The following is a 19,634-nucleotide window of genomic DNA, read 5'->3' as shown; positions in this document are numbered from 1 at the left end:
CGCTTCCAGTTTTATACTCTTATTGTAAACTTAAGAGCTGCTGGTATTTCATAACATTTTAATTAACGTTTAACTGCGAGTAGATAGCTGATACTGTTGCCTTGGCTGTGCTTCTCAAGGTTTCCCATACATGGGAAACAGTTTAGCTGAAACAGTGCTGATGAGTGACAGTAACTAAGCCTACAGTCAGCAGCAATAAGTGAAGCATGAAACCAGAGCGAGAGAGAGAGAGAGACTTCACTTCTGTCTCATTCACCACTGCTTCCTTGAAATTTTTATTTGGTTGTTTTTATTCTGGTTCCTGAGCGACGTCATCTTTGCTTCACGCATCACTTTCTCTACTAATGCTCATTACTGCGAAGTTAAACGACAAAACCTCAGATAAAAACATTCTGAAGTCAAAGAGAAAGAGATACTGATAAAAAAAAAAAAATCCATCGGCTGAGCTCTGCAGATCTGATTTCAATCTGTTACTTTTTCTTGAATCAGTGAATCTATTTCAGTAAATGCTACCTATTGAATGTCTTTTATTCTCACCATTTATTTTTTCAAATACAGTAAAAGAGCAAAATTTTGAAATATTAGTACGCATTATTTTTTTTGTGTCTTTGTAATGTATTCGTATGATGGCAAAGATGGATTTTCAGCAGACATTACTCCAGTCTTCAGTGTCACATAATTCTTCGTAAGTTACATGCTGATTCAGATTTTTTTTTTATGATCAGTTAATATTTTGGGGTCATTTTTGGATCATTTTTAGGATTCTTTGATGAATAGACATCAGAAAGAACAGTTTTAGTAGTTTTTTTGTAACTGTAAAAGTCTTTGCTGACACTTTGGATCAAATGAATGCATCCGTGCACGTTTTATTAATTTCTGTTAATTAAAATCTTTTAAAAAAAGAATAAAATTGTTAAAACTTCAACTTCAAATATTATACTGCGTTAACTTGTAAAACTTTTAAACTTTTGAAAATAAGTACAATTTAAATGCAACATGCAAGAACATGATTATTTAGATTATTTGGAGTGGAATTATAGAAATGTATGAAGTTGCTCACACAAGCAGAGCACGGTGCAAACCACACCGAGGCCATGGGTTGAATTACCAGATAAAATGCACTGTAGTGTGAATGCAATATAAGTTTAGTTGAATAAAGGCGTTTGCCAGTTTTAAAATCTCACAAAAATGTAAAAACTCACAACATACCCTTGAGCCCGTGAGAAGCGGGGGGTCACGTTCGTACTGCATAGAGATGCCGCTTTCACTCCCAGAAGTCTCTGTATAGCGGAGTGACCTGATTGTGATCGTATTGCAGAGAGGGGAGTCCTCGGGGAGTTGCAGTCCTTTGTTAAGACATCTGGAGCCCATTACTGCCGCATGCTTTTACAAGGCCTTCACATCACATACTGTAAGTCGAGATATTAAATTCATAAGCACAGCTACAGAAAAACAGAGGAAAGAGAAATCACTTTGAACCTGCAAGCCTAAATAGATATAATCAAAACAACCACAATTCAAACTTCTGCAGCTCTCAGTGTGCATGCAGAACAAAGTATAGACCACCCCCAGTCTGTACATGTATTTATATATATATGTGATATATGAATCCCATGATCCTAAGAGTCTTTAGGGAAGTGCACTGATAAACTCTTTTTAACCCATTTTATTGATTTATGACATAAAAAATACAGCAAGAGGATGTATGAGACAAATGGTTTGTTTCGCATGATAAAACTGGCTGAGTATCGATATGAATTTTAAAATGAAGAGATTACCTGATTCAATTGTTATCTGACGTGATTTATTTTAATAGCATTTAAAAGGAATTTCTATAATTGAAAAGGACCTAATGAGTATGTGGAGCAATTTTGGAGTGATGCTTACCAGGATATAGATGCAGTGGAATAACATAAATGGATAAAGTCCGTTGATAACCATATTAAAAGAAAACATTTTAGAAACTCATTTTGCCAAAAAAGAGCTAATGTTTTGTCTGTAATTATAACCCCCGCACATATAACCTTCTTTTCAAGTGGGCTTATAAAGAGTGGGAGCAATAACTCATACTTTTCCTAATAAGCCCACTTAGCTAAAAACCCAATAAACCTGATATAAAATGCTATTAACTGAATTCACAGTGCTCAGAAGACATGCTTTTTTTAATCAGTTTATTAGATTATATAAAGGGACTAGACATGGCCTAAAAATTCTCACAAGCTTGTAACATTGACAAAAAATATTAAGCAGAAAAATCTGAGACAGATTGAAAGCGAAGGTCCTGGGAGATGCTCAGACAGATGAGAGAGAATTACAGAACGGTTTAGACTTCCTTAAGTTAAGATATATGTACAGTTACAGTGACTATGATAAGATTACACATCCAGATCAATCAATTTATATTGACTGGTTTATGCTTGGTTTTTGATATTAAATGCTGGAAATTGTCAAAACATAAAAACTCTTTCTTTTTGTTAGTCCCATGAACCCCTAGGTGAAAATAAAATACTAACATAAAACAAAAAAAATGCATGCAGCATCTTTAGAATATATATATATATATATATATATATATATATATATATATATATATATATATATATATATATATATATATATATGATTTCCTCATGTTGTTTTTTTTTTCTGATGGCATATGATTATGGGCAAAACTATTGAGGCACCTATTAACATGTTTACAATAAATATCCTGTTTGCAGAAAAGGACAATTGCACACCATCATGACCTCGACGTAACATATGTTTAGAGGCTCTGTGCTGGTGTCCTCATCAGTCAGCAAACATCAGCTCAGCCTGTAATTAAAATGCTTCTTCAGAGACTCGTGACTCGAGCTGGGTTTCCTCTTGCCTGCGAGCAGCAGTTCAGGCAGCTCCTGAGGCGAAGCTGTTTTCTTTGGACTGGAGAACTGTAGTTTAAGAACGAGCTGGGGAAGTCTGGTCCTGGCTTTGGGGAGCTGGGCTGTTAGCGGCTCACTCTATGACTAAAGGTCATAAAAAATAGTCACACCGGGCACCACATCAAGGTTCTTTCGCTCGCTGCCTCGTTGACTGCCTTCAAACCTTTCCGTAAGAGCGAAATTACATGTGCGTTTACATTTGTATTGTAACAGGCTGCATGTTGAATCGTGAGGATGATTCATTTTTTTGTTTTAAAGCTTTACGTGTGTAGGCTAGTACCTGTTACGTCGTCATGCTAATAATTGACAATAAGAGTTCTTTACAAATGAATCGTGGATTCATTTAGTCAACCGACTCTCTGATTCAGTCAGAAGTGACCAGCTGCCTCTGAAACAGAATATGATGAGTGTAGCGAAGTATTACTTATATAATGCTTCTAGTTTATCTGTATTCATACTACATGCTGTATTGTCATAATTTACAGAACTCATTTTTAACAATCATTAAGTACAAAAGAAGTAGCCTAATGCCATAACAGATGGATGGATTCATTCCCTCGCTGAATCGTTTAAAAAAGCTGATTCGTTAAGTCTTGCTTAGCCTTGATTAAAATATTTTCTTTGGCGAGCAAAAATAGACGAAGTAACTCAGTATCGAGCTCTTGTTTATTCAACTTTAATATAAAAACCCATACTGTATGTATCACTTTATATAGCTGCCTCTCTGTGTATACATACAAGGTGCGCATACCGTCATGAAATAAAACGTTTTCGTAATTAAAACTAGGGTTTAATTTGGGCTAATGACACATTTTCATCTCTTGAATCAATTTAAGACCAAAATCACACAGGTTTGCCATTACTTTGCCGTCCAAAAGCTAACGTTTCATGGAAATAGTGAAACTGAACAGGTACCTCTGGTTAGTGTCTGTTATGGAATTCGACTCCCATTTTGCAGTGAGCTCATGAGGGGCTCCTGGCGCGGTTCACGCGAAGCTTTCAACAAGTGCTATTGCACTCGTTCACCCCCTTCACATGTTTAAAGTAAAAGGACCCTGTGCTGGCTCGTGCTATTTTGAACCATTAAAATGAAATAAAACTTGACTTCCTTTCCAGAGCTGAAATTATACTTTTCCAAATGCGGCTCCAGCAATCTTGTATCTGGGGTAATGGATTGAGGGATGATTAGAGTCAGGTGTGTTACGCTCGTCAGCCAAGCTGAACCGAAAACAAACCTCTAACCACAAGTTTTCAGTTCGCTCTTTCATTCTCGTTCTTCCATTTCTCCTGTTCTATGCAGCTCACGCTCACAGAATTAAAACTGTCATTTAAAATGTTTGCCGATCCAAAGTTTGTTCTGCATAGAAATGAGTCATTCTCTTCCTTCATAACCGCTATCGGGTGCTGATTACAATGCCAAAATCTATTATCCAAGATTTAGCATGAAAAACACAGCTAATGTAAGCAAAGTACACCGATGTGTGTTCACTAAGTGTTTCTTCAGTCATGCGTGACCCGTGGTCAACCTTACATTTAATTAAACCCAGTACATTTGATTTGAAACACTTCTGGCTATGTGAAATTGGATGCATGTGCTAACTATCTAATTAGTGACGAGTCTTTCACCAAAATATCAATACCCAATTATCAGTAATATGACTTTTTAAATGCGTATTTAGAATAAATACTATATCACGATTTTTCCTTTCTTTGGCTTTGTAATAGCTACGGTGAAAGAGCTTGGGCTGAGCTAAAATTAGCATGAGGCCTGTCATACGCTGTATGTGAATAGCTAATATGCATCCAACAAACACGAAGCAAAGATATTACACACACACACACACACACACACACACACACACACACACACACACACACACACACACACACACAAACACACAATAATCAAGATCATTCTACAGAAACAATCAAGTAACTTCAGCTTCTAATGGGTTGCAAAGGAAAAACACAAAGTCACCTCATTTCTGAGTTGTAGCATAGCTTTGTTTATTTTTTTTATTTCGTTTTAATTTTATTTATTTTTTTTGCATAGGGAAACATACTTCCAGTACTGTATTCATGAGCGATTTTTTTTTTTTGCGAACAGCGATGGCTGAATACAATGTTATAATGAAATATTGTTAAAGCTGTAATTTCCCCCTCACACCAGTTCAAAAACACATGGCAAATTTAGTTTGTTGTGCATGAGAAAAACACATTTTTTTCCCATCCGTTTCAAAACCGACATACCGACTTTTGCTGATAGATTACAATTTAGCGAGGTTCTTAAAGAAACAGAGACAAATAAACGAAAATCCGATGCTTTCCAAAAGAACATGGATGCATGTCATCATGCGAGTTGTGTATGTGTCTGAACTAAATGTCCACATGCCCCTTCCTGGTGTGAAGTGTGTTTATCTGTGCAGCAAGCAAGCGTTTAATGAGTAACTACTATGGTAATATTTGTAAAGAATAATGTGATTAAAAAAAGAGGAAGGAAAAAAACCAACAAAAACCTTGAAATTTAACACTGCATTAGAATGCTCTCTGAAAAACATTTCAACCTTCGTCCTTTCAACTCAAAGCGTCCAAACATAGAGAAAACGGCATGCTTAAAAACAAACGAAACAACAACGATAGAAATATTCGTAGAAATTAAACCTTAATTCAGAATAAAAACAAACAGAATAAAACAAAACAATTGTTCTAATGGGAGAGAGGGCACCCTGAAACATCGATGCGTGACTGTTTTGGGGGTCTCGGACATTCGGGAGCAGGCGGTATGTCAGGGTGTTTTTGGCAATTGTTTTGTGTGAAAGACTTATCAAAATATTGCATAAATTGCAAAGCCCACGAATGGCTTTTCTCCCCTTCGAACAGAGACATTTTCTTCACCCCGTTTGAGCCAGTTTAACCTTAGGGCCAGATTTAGAAAAGCCCTTAGCGCATGCTTGCATTCTTAGCATCATCAGACTGTACTAACCTCAATGTCAATGTGTCGCGGCACTCGGAGGTTGTGTTTTATTGAGAGGCTTTGGCAAATCTGGCCCCTTGGTCTGATAATAACATACAAAAAGCGTTTGAAAAACAAAAGCTGCATCCAATCCAGACGGACACGCTGCAAAGATGACGGTGAAAACCCACGTAACGGCTCGCGGTTTACAGAACGCACGGGCGAGGAAAAGAAACCAAAGCAAAGCGGTAAAATGACAGGCACTGCATGTTAAAATTATATTTTAACCCAGTTTGGTATATCTATGTATAGAACTTCCATTTGAATTGCTGGTTTGCTAAGAGTGTAAAAATAATGAGCCATTTTATAAAAATTAAGGATGGGTGTTCATTCATATTGATCTGCTATAGAACTGTACCCCTGAACCATCAACTCTACAGTAAAATGTCATCAAAGTTCAGTTTAAAACCATCCATCACCCCTACAGCTCAATCAGCAACGTGATATCTGAAACAATGTTTGACAAGTTTGGAATATGTACTTCAAACGGGATCATGTCAGTATAACAAATGACCTCAACTATGCACAAATGCACTCTGAGGAGCATATTGTTTCAGATCTGGGCAAAGGATAATGCTGCATTCACATCATGTCAGAATTACTGTTATGCTCACCAAAATTGCATCTAGCTTGTCAGAAATAAAATAAAAATTGTAATATTGTCAAATAGTATTACAATTAGAATTTTCAATCAGCTACACTTTGTTAAACATTTTTCGTAATTCTTTAATGATCATAAAGTAAAAAATAAAATAAAAAAAAAGATAAATCTGATAAATTTAATGCATCACTAAAAAGTTCTGTTGTTTCAACCCAACTTTGGGTTAATCAGCCTTATCTCATGACCAGTTCGTATATATTTTATGAGGTGGCTAATTCGTACGACCTCACTTGTATGATTTTGTCTCATTTTTCTGAACCCCAAAAACAGGTAGATTACGCTTATAAATGCATACGCATCGTGCAACTCATACAATATGTACAATATGTTTTGACAAAAAAAAAAAAATTATTTGCGTGAGCATGGGTGTACAAATTCAGACAAATTACCTCGTAAAGCATGTAGAATCTGCTGCGTGAACAGGTTTGGAATAATTTTCTTTGTGAAGAAGATGCGAGTTGATGTTGATGTAGTGATTAGAAGTGAATGCAGTATTAAACAGTTTTGTTTTTTTTACTATATTTGAGTATTACAATGGTAGGTTTAGCCCAGCTTAGATGGCTTTGCACACATTGAAACAGTCCTTAATATTAGCAAGAACTTTCCATAAATATACTTCAGTAAACCTTGGATTAGTTGCATAGTTGCTGTTCAGATGTTTTCCAGATTTTAGTGTATTACCACAGGTTTGATTTCAAACCGATCAGCTAGATTGAGCTGTTATTACGGGTTTCAGACTATCACCTATTTCAGATTTACCACTTGCTGCCAGTGTCAGGCACGTCACGCGTCAATTCATCAGCTGACGAAAACTACAACGTGCGTCCAACGCTGAAAAAGGAAGGAAGGAAGGAAAGAGTAGAAACTGCATTCCAGTGCCTCAGCCCTGAAGAGGTGGTCCAGCACTTACTGAGAGGAGACAAAACAAAGATCTGACCACATGTTCGCATTTCTATCTTCCTTGCGAGGGTTCATGGTATTGCAAGGTTTACATTACACAAACCGCAAAAGGAAACGGTACAAGTGAAACACTCGTGCGTGTCTAATTCTCTCACGTATGCCTGAGTAGGGTCTCCTCACATCCTGTTTATGTCAGTGGGCGAACAGGGAAATTGGAGTCTGGAAATTTACATTCTATTCAGCATAATTACATGTGTCAATGACTAATTAAAGTGCCTGGATCTCAGAATTAAACAATCTTTTCAGTGATGCACATTCTGCCAATTCTGGTAAATACAGGCATGAGTAGGCTGATCTTACAAAACCAGGGGAAGATCACGCACCGTGCACCCACATCCAACAGCTCCAGGCTGAATCCAGGAAGGCACTCAGAAGAGTGAGGTCTAAAGTCCTGCTAGTTAAGTTAATCTGTACACACAAGCTCCATGAAACTATCATCGGGGCTGAGGTAAGCCATGCCACTGATTGTCCAGAGGAGGTTTAAGAAACTGCACTGCAAAAAAAAACATTCTTTAATCTCTACTTTGATATTTTTCACAAGTAAAAAAACACCCTTAATTTATTTGAGATACATGCTGTACACAACTGTTCCAAAGCTTGGGGTTGGGAAGGTTATTATTTTTTGATCATTTGAACAAAATACAGTAATATTGTGAAATGTTATTACAATTTAACTGCTTTCTATTTGATTATACTTTAGTCCTGTGATGGCAAAGCTGTCAGTGTAAAATTCAGAAATTCAATTAATATGCTAATTTGCAGAACAAAAAACATTTTTACTATTTTACTATTATACATTTTTTTGAATACTTTTGAAACCATGATACTTACTCATACCCCCCCAAAATTTATAACATTATAAATATCTTTACTGGCACTTTTGATTGACTTATGTGCCTTTGCTGAATAAAATTTGTATTAAAATCCCAAACTTTCAAACAGTTATATAGCCTATATTCATATTTTTATTTTATTTTTAAGGATGTTTAGATTTTACTGGAAAAAGACAAAGTATCGGTTCAGAAAATGATCGTTGCACTGTGACTGTATTCATTTTTCTACTCTACACTTTGCAGTGTACAGGAACCTGGCATGATTTCAACATCTTAAAAGCAAAAATTTATCACACAAAGGACAACAAGAAAATAAAAGGGTGCCATTCAAGCAGCTTCATCTCTCTATCTTTCTTTCATTCTCATCATTACTCTCTATTCATCACGATCATCAAGGCTGAGAAATATCTACAGAGAAGCAAACCTTAAAAAGAAGTATTATTATTATTATTATTATTAGACAAAGTTTCAATACCAGATTATCTAGTGCAATCTTCCAAGTAGAAGTACGAGAAAAAATGTGTTTAAAAAAACTTGAAGCTAGCATGACAAAAGAGAAAATAATAAGTGCAGGTTTCAAATAATTCTTGGAGATAACAAAAAGAAAAAAAAAAGGCAATGGAATCTGCATAAACCTCTAAAGCTCAGTGAAGCTGTTGGCTCTGTTTAAAATGACAACAAGTGATGCTGAATTTACTGGAGTCCATATTTTTTGATCAAAATAACACGTGATAACTGAATGAAAGGTATGTGCTAATGGTGCTGACATTTTCTTCTCAACAGCAGATCCTTTAGAAGGAGCTTTCAATTTTTTTTGTGGCTTGACCACAAGCTTATGACTAAATCCAAACATACAAAAAAAAATTGTATCATACAAAAAGACATTTTATATACATTTGTCTTTTTCCTTATTCTACTGGATATATGGTAAGCATTTATACACAAGATAACTGTGTTCAAAATGTAACATTTTTAACAACGCACATAAAAATGATAATAATCACAGCTCTATAAAAAATATTAGTCAAGGGTTTCAAAATCAAACAGTAAGATAATGTTTCTTTTTACATGCATCAGCTCAAATGCATTGTTCACGTCATAGCAAGTTCAATCATCACCTGTGGCCACTTTAAAAAGCACAAATCGGGGCAACAACCCGCTCTCCAAGTGTTTTGAGTTCTCAGCCGCGTGTAGCCAGTTTTATCATATACAAAAAGCAAACGTAGAAGAAGACGTCATGCTCGCAGAGCTCCCCGCGGAGCCGCAGCGCCAAGCGAAACTACGATCGGACCCCTGTTCTACTGAGCCCACCGTCGCACCCCGGCCAGAGAGGTTGACAGCTTTAGAAAGATGAAAATGGAGCAGTGCAAATCTTCACAGGACAGGCGGCGGGACATGCGAGTCTGATTCCTCAAAGCTTCAGGCCATTCCTGCTTCCCAACCGGGTTCCACACTCTGAGGCAGACCCCCCCCGTCCTGTCGCCTGTCCCGTTAAACACAAGGAAAATTGCTTGCTGAATGACGCTAGCACTTCTGTAAAGGGTTTGGATCATGGTACGGATGGAATGCTGTTCTGTTATAGCACTCCGATTCGGACTCGGGGCGGACAACGGCGGGCTCACCAAATCATCCACGACCCAGATCTTACCACGGGCATCATGTAAACAAAATCTCTTGTTCTTTCTCAGTCGACCTAAACTTTTAAATAGCTACCAGCAAATCGTATTAGCTACCAGCATTGCAATATCCATTGCAGAAACAATACTGTACACTGCATCACAAAACTACAACATGGCCTCTCCTGACCCAGCTCCAGAAATACACCAAATCTTCTCCTCTGCAATATACTCCCCTGACACTACACGCTACGAATTATAAATTATCTCCTACCATCTAATTTTATAAAAAAAGAAGAAGAGGAAGAAGAAGCATCCTGGTGTATTAATTCATTTTCTAAGAAGACACAAAGTCAGCAGTTCAATGGTTTCTTGCTGTTCTTGTGTCTGTACATTGAATTGGACAAATACATTTCAGCTACTCTCTATGAAAGGACTCTACAGTTAATATACGGACATGTACAAGGGACTCGATTAGTAAAACAACTTGACTAATTAAAGTAATCATTTATGGTCAAACATCACTACATATTCCTCTGCAGCCAGTTTTATGAGCCCTCACAAAGGGGTTAAAGGGACAGTTCACATTTTGTTATTTTATTCGCCTTCGTGTTGTTCATGACATGCTTACTTTTATTCTGTAGTGCTGATATTTTTCAACTTGTCAATACAACACTTGACTCTGTACAGACAACAAAAAATATCTTCTTTTGTCATACACGTTGGGAAAAACATGAGGGAGAATAAATAATAACCACACTGGGGGAAAAAAAAAAGGGTGTGGAAACAATTTTGCCTCAGAAATTACTGAGTAAAGTACAAAGAAATAGCAAATAATTGTCTTCTACAACATACTCAATTCATGTTTTATTTACAACTACATTTTTTGTGTAGATTTAAATTTTAGGTGAACCGTCCCTTTAACAGATGCCTAGGTTTTCTGAAATAATGAAATGTAAATTTGACCCTTTGATAAACAGCAAAACGTAAAGACGATACAAAGTCTTGCTGATTGCAAAATCAATTGCTAAGTGCTCAGTTGTGGAATTTAAACTTGACCAAAGCTAGTTCATGTGTTTATAGAGGATGGCCATCTAATTTTCATTACGTCCGCTCCTCTTCACATCCAGAATGGGTACAAACTCATTTAAATATAAGATAACATACAATCGAAACAATTTAAGAGAAGCCTAACATGAGAACGGAATCAAAACGTCAGCTCGGAGCTGATATGAAGAGAGCTGGTACTGCATCTTTCACAGGCTGTTACCTTCTCATTATGTGAACGGAGGAGGGAAAAACGGTAAGAAAATAACGCAGGGAAGATTTCATGCCAACTACAGTGCTTTTAAAAAAGGAAGAGGGTCAAAAATAGCCTCTCTCACCCATCCAAAACTACAGCTATCAGGTAACCTGTTAGTCTTATTCTGATAATGACAGGCAATCAAACATGCAGCATTATTTTCCTTTGTGACACTGGTTACATCAAAAAAAAAAAAAAAAAAAAAAAAAAAAAAAAAAATTAATCGACTCCTTTAAAATTACGCATTATCGTTCTTAACTAAAGGCAAGGCACATAATATGTTTTATAAAATATCGTGCAAAGTAGAAGAGGGATTGTTGGATAAAAGTCAAACCCATGTAGTACAAAGGTAAAATCCATCTGTGTCATTGGCTCTTTGCTCAAAGGGGGTTTGTTAAGGAGAAGTCGGGGAGCATTTTGCTTCAGAGCTAATTCTAAGAATATCTGCCATGCGCCCATGTCAGCGATACGGTGGTCGTTTGAGCTTAATTCTTGTGATTTTACTTTTGAAAGCACCATGCACAGTTATATATAATTCATATATAGAGATTTCCATATAATTTTCATATCAGCACCATTAAAACAAGTCATGTCGTATGTATTCTGGGCATTACTATGGTCAACTCAATAGAATGTGTATGCGAAGCCATTATAAAAGGTTAGCGAAAGCGACCAGAGAGTGTGGATTTTACATCATATCGGTTGTATGTGTGTATTTGTGAGGGTACCTAGTAAAGCTCTGATATGTGTTGATTTTGTCATGTTCTGATTATATGGGTGTTTATGCGTGTGTTTTTTGTTCAGCTGTCTGCGTTTCCTGTGGCTAAGCGTTAGCCCATGCAGCTGATGAGGGGCCTGCGAGGCCATTTAAAATATCTCTCTGGGCATAAAAACAACCCCTCAAACTCCTACAACAATAACGACATCAACCCACAGTAGATGAAGCAAAATGTCCAAGTCTTAAAAAAAAAAAAAAAAAAAAAAAAAAAAAAGTAGTAGTAGAATTCAAATAAAAATCTTGCAATGTCTCAGGCACTTTTCATGGCTTCGTGATTTGGGTTCGGTAGCGTTGTAGATTAAGCCCTGATGTTATTTCATTAGTACAAATCAACACATCTCAGAGTGCAGAATAACCCATTTCTGAGGCAACCAAGCAGAGACATGCTGGTCGTAGGCGTCCACCTCCCAATGAACTCTGGGACGGGCAGCATAGCCGCTGACTTCCTTTTTTGTATTGGGCATTACAGCCCGTCTCACGTCAAACATCCAAATCTTTGACATTCCTACGGATTAAAGTGTATAATCTGCTTCAAAAAAAAAACAGTCATAGTTTCTTGCAGTAGAAACATGGGAAAAAGGAAAGCCTGCTTTTTGGGAACTGTATAAAAGTAATCACATAAACATGGACACATTTACATAGAAAATGTTGGATTGTTCTGATCAGCTTCCTAGCTACTAGGAAACCAACCCTCATCTACCGTGAGATCAGAACATGACAAAAAAAAAAAAAAATCATTCTGTATGATTAGGCCGAACAGGAATTTGCAAAAGATGAAAAATAAAAATTTAAAGTAGTGCAATGCCTGTAATTTCCAATGAATTGAAACAAATTACACATAGAGAGAAAAAAAATCTATCCTCTACACCCAATACTGTCTAAGTAATGACAGAACTATATTTCAACTCCCTTTGTCGCTATGTGGAAAAATCCACGAATCTACATGAATCAAAACCCCCCTAATCTGTGAACTCACAGAGATGAATAAGGGACTACTAATGTTTATGACACGCACAAACACACGGAAGCACATGTGCACACACTTACAGCAGGGTCCAGGGAATGAGGGGCTTTCATATTGCGAAGTGAGGAAGGTGCTAATTCACCCCCGCTATTCCCTGGCTCGTCCTATGAAGGCTGTATCACAGCTCACACACACCTCGTGTAGCCTTTAACAGTACATGCCATTGCCTCAAGACAGGGTGTGTTCACGTGTAAGTGTGTGTGCACGTGTGTATAGATGCTGACTGATTTAAAATGTCACTGAGGTACCACTAATATTCCTCCGATGTACAAAAAACATGACGGGCTTCCACCAAAAAGTGGACTCCGTTACAAACGGTGGAGAATGCAATTTAGAAAACATCACCCTCTGAACGAAACCAAGGACGCAGATACATGATTGTCAATAAAACTGGATGAAAAGTAGCCTTTGCGATTCTTTTCTGTCGTGTGAACGGAAGCATCGACCTTTTCGTTTCCTTTTCCACGCCGCGTTGCCTTTGCGCACTTAAAAAAAAGAATAAAAACAGACCGTGCTCACCTCCGAACCTGTGGCGAAATGCTAGCGAAAAAACCCTTTCGTGGGGTTTCTCTTCCCTGTTCGTTAAGAAAATAAAGGATACTTATTTTGCATATAGGAGGAAGCAGCACCTGTAGCAGAAGGAGGGGGTTGAGGAGAGGCATTCCAGGAGGCAGGGAGTCAGGGTGGGCCTTTTTCCACACGTCCGTAAAATCTACGCCATAGTTCAGGCTGCCCTCCCAGAAAAAAAAAACGTCCTCCTCTTTCGTCTCCTTTTCTTCCGTTCCACCTATGGCCGTTCTCTCATGCTCGTCTCCGTTTCCATTGTCTTTTCAGAAAAAAGTGTATTGAAGCATCTTATACTGTACGTCGTTATGCATATATAAATATGTGTGCACATATATCTATACACACATATTGTGTATATATATATATGTGTGTGTGTGTATATATACAAATACTGCATATATATCTGAATTTCCCTCTTGCATCTCGTTCACAACTTTTTTTCTTGTAAATTCCACAAAAAAAATTGATTTTTCGAATCCATGTCTGTGCCTCCTCGGGTTCGTCTGCGTGTGTGTGATGATCAGTTCCCCAGATACCAGGACTGCAAGATAGAGAATGAGAGAGAATCAAAATCACTAAGACATCTGTACAAACACAAGTAACACAATAGGAGGAGAGCTATGGGATATCCAGCGAAATCAGATAAAAACTCATCTAAAGCCGACCGCAGTCTAGTCGAGATGGATCCGTTTCATCTAAATTGAATGCACAGGGCAATTTATATGAGTTTTCTTAAACTATGGCCACTTCTGGCATTGTTGAGTTTTAGAAAAATAAACTTCCTCAAGACAAACTTTTCGCACTGGTTTTATTTGCCTACTAACAATGTCCAACCAGCATTCATCACAAACATTCATTCATCATTCTGTCATTTTTCTGAAACCACATAAACATTTCCAGTGCAATGTCATTTCCATCACGTCTCAAAATGTGTACTGTTGAATAGTTTCCGTTTTCATAGAACCTATGCATATTTTGATGACAAATTTATAATTTGATTAAAAATGATACACAACAAAATGAGTGATATTTACACAACCATTTAAAAGTTTCTTAATAATATATTTTATTATTTAAGGATGCATGACAATAAAGACTTTTAAATGGTTAAAAATATTTTAAATAAAATTATAATGCGTCACTACATTAATGTTTTTACTTAACTTTTGATCAAATAAATGCAGCCTTTGTAGACAGAAGAGACTTTTTTCAACAACCTTTTTAGTTTTTAACAGTAGTATACATTTATTTTTTGTCTAATATTTCATCTTAGGCATGCAATTATACTAACTTTTCGTAAAACCTTATTAGTGGGGAACATTGATAGTGTAGTAAACATGTATGATTTTGACTCATTTGAAAAAAAGATGGATACAGCTATATAAGATCTAAAATTTATTTTGATAAAAACCAAACCCTGGAACATTAAAGAAGAAGCCTCCATATAAGCAGAGTATAAAAGTTTAGGTTTTGAATATGCTAGTGACAGTAGGTTGTATGAGTTCCGTCCACAAGGATCTAAACAAAAATTTAAGAGGACCCTACTCTACTATTCAAAACAGAATGTATTGAGTTGGACATTCCACATTCACTACAATCAGTCTTTCAGATAATGGGAGGCAAACATTTAGTTGGGGGCCAGAATTGAGGAACCTATTAAAACTAATATGGAGTAAAAAGCTACGACTGCCAGAGAGAAAGAGCTCAGCAGGATCCCACCCAAAACCTTTTAAAAGCATAACAGGATTTTGGCTTTCATTCACAGACCACTGAAGTCTTTTTAAAATTTGACAAGGTTTAAAAACAGAAAAAAAAGAGTTCATGCCATAAGCCCCTGGCTCAATATTTTCCACTAAGGTTTAAGTAATTTCACAGCAGTCCAACAGACGTCTTTAACTACCCCCAAATGTATTGATTTAATAATGCTAAAAAAGGAAAATTTGTTCCCATTGCCTGCCGAAGAGTTTGTGTACATCAGACTGATGGCTTGATTCTTGAACAACACCAAACCACAGACTAATGACTCCCCAAATCCACAATGCAGTGCCCAGATATTAACACACAGCCTTGAGAATCTACATTCAAATCATTTGACACATTTAGGTATAAAAACAGTGCACATGGCAGCCGTGGCGCCAAAGAGTTTTGGCAGCTCTTGCCCATTGATCAAGGGCAGTTTCACAATCTATGGACCACATGTATGACCAAGTATCTAAAATAAAATGCCGAAGGTTTAAGTAACTAACATACATCACTTCAACATCTTTGAAGTTTTTACTTAATGAAAGCAGTCTATTTTGACTTCTGTTTGCTACCTCGCTGCAAATGGTTTGATAATGGTGCTAAAACTGGAGCTAAGGTTAACCTTACACAAACCATGACACTTCAGCATACTTCAGAAACTACTGCCAGGAAGAGAAATACGGTTATAATGACAGCCGATGCTGCTGGGAAATGCAAAGATGCTGTTTTCTGAGTGATTGCTACAGTGTATTGGGATGCAATTTTCCCAAATCATATTTCGTGTTGATTACTGGATCAAAATCCGAGCCCATGAGAGTGAGCAGTGTGGGGATCGTGCGTGTTTTCATGCCTTGTGAATTTGACAGCGCAATTACAGCCACTCCTTTGTCAAAATGCATTTCACCCGAAACAGAAAGGGTAAATGTTATCCTTGAATACTCGAGAGGAAAAACAGAATTTATAAATATATTCTGGAGAAACACGCACAGACATATATATTCTCCAGAGTTCTGGATATCATCTTGGCTCTGTGTTCGAGTGACAACATGCCATTTTTCTATACTGAAAATGTCTCTTGATGAGATAAATCCACAATCGTCTTCCTCTGGAGAGTCAAGTTGAGATTTAATATATTTCCAGTGTATGTTTGTTGTGGAAACTCAGCACTTTCTTTGGTAGGAAAATGTGCCTCAACATATGCCTCTTTTCTCGGTTGTAAGATTTTTGTAGATATAATCTCCCGTCTCACCTCAAACTGATGGCCTGCTTAGCATTATACTAAAATATGATCAAAATAGCTCAAGAAAATGTCACGTGTAGCGTCGTCTCCTGTACTTTCTTTGATTAATGTGGTGAAAGTCAACAGAACAGGGCCAGAAAGTGGGGAATCATTATCAAATTCATCTATACAAATGTTGACACAAGCAAACCGATGCAAAACCACCAGTAAAACTGACTAAAGATGTTAAATTAAGCAGATATTTGCCATTACCACACTGTGCCATGAAAATGACAGGCTATTTGCTTTCTTTAAACGCATTTTTTAGTGGTTGCTCTTGGTAAGCTGAATCAGATCAAGCAAATTAAGGCCGATTGTTGGAACAATAAACAAATTGGTGACATGAAGAGTGGCATGAATGAAAATTCACAAACTAAAATGTAAATGCTTGACTATGAGCATACCTATTTTACAGTTTAACAGTTCATAAAAGATACATAAATATTTAGACACTCTATAATCTGCATATAGCCAAAGTCCAGATATAAAAAATGATACACTGTAAACATATGTGAAAATGTGCGATATCCATAGTGGCACTAAAATGCGATGTTTAATCATCTAAATTGTAAAGACGGCAAGTTCAATGCCAGGTGTTAAAATAATATTCCGAGGTTAAAATGTGGAGTGTATCCATTCCATCTCCGTTCTCTTTTTACCAGCTGCCTAATATTTTCATTTTTCTTTGCACTAGGGCACATCCAAAGCTCAAACTTTCTCACTCACTCATTCTGTCCAGAGGACACAGCGACCAGTCGAGCCCAGGCTAACAGTGGTTAGGCGTTCACTCCAAACAAAATATTTAGTTCCCTATAAAAGCTACAGGCTTTGTCTTGGTGACAGGTGGTTTAGGTTATGAAAATATAAAGCTGAGATGAGGGCGGGTTCGGAGTCCAAGAAGGGGGACATATTAGACCACAAGGGCCTAACAAATGACAGTCTCTCCCTTTAATTACAATGCTTCAGGAGAGCTTGGAGGTGAGGCTGAAATACAAGCTCCTCTAAAAACAAAGATTGTTAGTAACGTACCCTTTTCATCAGGGAAAGGAAAACAACAGAAGTCCATTAAACTCTGAGTTTAATACAAAGCCACAGAATGAGAGAGTAAAGGGAAAAAAGAAAATAAAGAGAAAAAAGAAAGAAAGAAAGAAAGAAATATGTTTTAGATGACAAAAAGAATTTAATTAGTATAATAATTATTTAATTTATTTATAAAGGTCAAAACTAGTATGGAAGGTACTTAAATTTTATTTACACACTATTATTTTTTTACTTTACATTTAATTATATTTAATTTATTTTTAAAACATCAAAGTTCATTTCCATTTTAAACATTAAAAATTTAGATATATTTTACGTTGGTCATCGATTACATGATTTATGCTTTAGTTTTAGTTAAAAATTCCGAAAAGTAAACAAATTATTTTTAATGAAAACATTTTTTTATAGCTTTTTGTTTATAGTCAAGTAAAAATGCATAAGAATTGTACACTTTTGCAGTGAAAGAAAGAAAAAGACAACTGTATTTTGTCAAACTAGGCCTGGAAAGTCAATGATTCCAGTGTTAATCTTGGTCGGACAAGACAGATTGGCCAATTTGATTGGTCACAGCAGTATCTTCCTTTTCCACTCCCTTAAGCACAGGTTCATCCGACAATTACATCATGTCTGGTTTCCCATAGCAACCAGACAGCCCTGGACGTGACCATCATAGAGTAAATGAACAGAACCCCCCCCCTTGGTCATTTGACTACTTCATTCCCCCTCCCTCTCTGCTCATGATACTCTCAAAGGGACACAGACACACATCTAGATGAGAGCCAGAAAACTTCTGACTTTTCCAACAACAGAAGAACCTCAACCGCTGTGTACCTGCTGTCAGTCTGGCGTTTGCTAGGCTGAAGGTGTTCAAGAAATGATCTGTAATGCACACTAACACATACTTGTCCTCCAGTCCTCACTGATCACTCTTGTGTCTCCCTCTCTCATCACAAGGTTCAGTCAAGTGCATTTACACTTTTTTATGGAGCACTGCAAGTGCTGAAAGAACTGCAATGCAGCAGCACACTCGGACTCCTGAGCCATGCGGTTCAATCACCTCCACAGTTCAGATTTTACCTGAGCACTGCCGCATTCCCAAATCTCAGCTAATACTTATGGAAGACCTTTCAAATGTTTATTTATGGGCTCATGTCCTGTAGGATTTATGAAGCATCACAAAAAATGTCATGCTATTTTGTGTCTTTTAATCAGGTCAGGATTTTGCTGAGCATGCAAAAGTTTCTGAGGTGATTAATAAATATGAAGGCAGAATTCATAGGATTATATGGTGGACTACACAAAAAAATAAAAATAATAATATATATATATGTGTGTGTGTGTGTATAGTTGAGAATATATTTTGTTTTAAGCACAAACCGTAAAAAAAAAAAAAAAAAGGTTTTAAAGCAAAAAACAATCTGCAGAAATACATTTTTTGAACATAAAATAAAATACTTTATATAAATAAAAACATATTCCTTTATTTAATTTTAATTTATAAGAAAAAGAAAAAAAAATCCTCAGACATTCTATGAATTACCCATATATTAGTAAAGGTGTTGTATCTACATTGACTGTATATTTAATGCGAAAGACTACATTTCATTTGGCAGCTGAGGGTCCAGCGGTAGATACTGTATCTGCTCATTTCTGATCTATAATTGAACACAGAAGGCTTGGGTCTCTCAGAGGGTCCAGACTAGCTCTGCTGTAGTGTTTCCTCAGGGCACTGGGGTTCAAGGGAAATTTTCAAGCACTGCTTGAAATCTAGATTGAATTTTTTACATTTTCATGGTGGTTAGGTTTCTAAAAGTTATCAAGAAAAAAAAAGTTTTCAGTAGTTAAAATGCAGTTATTCAGTTTAGTTATAATAAGCATTACAATTTTATTTGAGGGGT

General features: G+C 36.7%; 1 protein-coding gene across 1 annotated transcript in view; it reads right to left on the bottom strand.

Annotated features, from left to right (window-relative positions):
- Window positions 1-14,061: 14,061 nt before the first annotated feature.
- nfic (nuclear factor I/C) overlaps window positions 14,062-19,634 on the bottom strand; it is a 79,532-nt gene continuing 73,959 nt past the window's right edge. The window contains 1 exon segment of the mRNA XM_043247464.1: window positions 14,062-14,214. Within this exon segment, the coding sequence (XP_043103399.1) occupies window positions 14,194-14,214 (21 nt within the window). The 3' untranslated portion in view covers window positions 14,062-14,193.

Source organism: Puntigrus tetrazona, chromosome 8 (assembly GCF_018831695.1).
Source record: "Puntigrus tetrazona isolate hp1 chromosome 8, ASM1883169v1, whole genome shotgun sequence".
NCBI classification, from domain to species: domain Eukaryota; kingdom Metazoa; phylum Chordata; class Actinopteri; order Cypriniformes; family Cyprinidae; genus Puntigrus; species Puntigrus tetrazona.
This window is presented reverse-complemented; position numbering and strand designations above follow the sequence as displayed.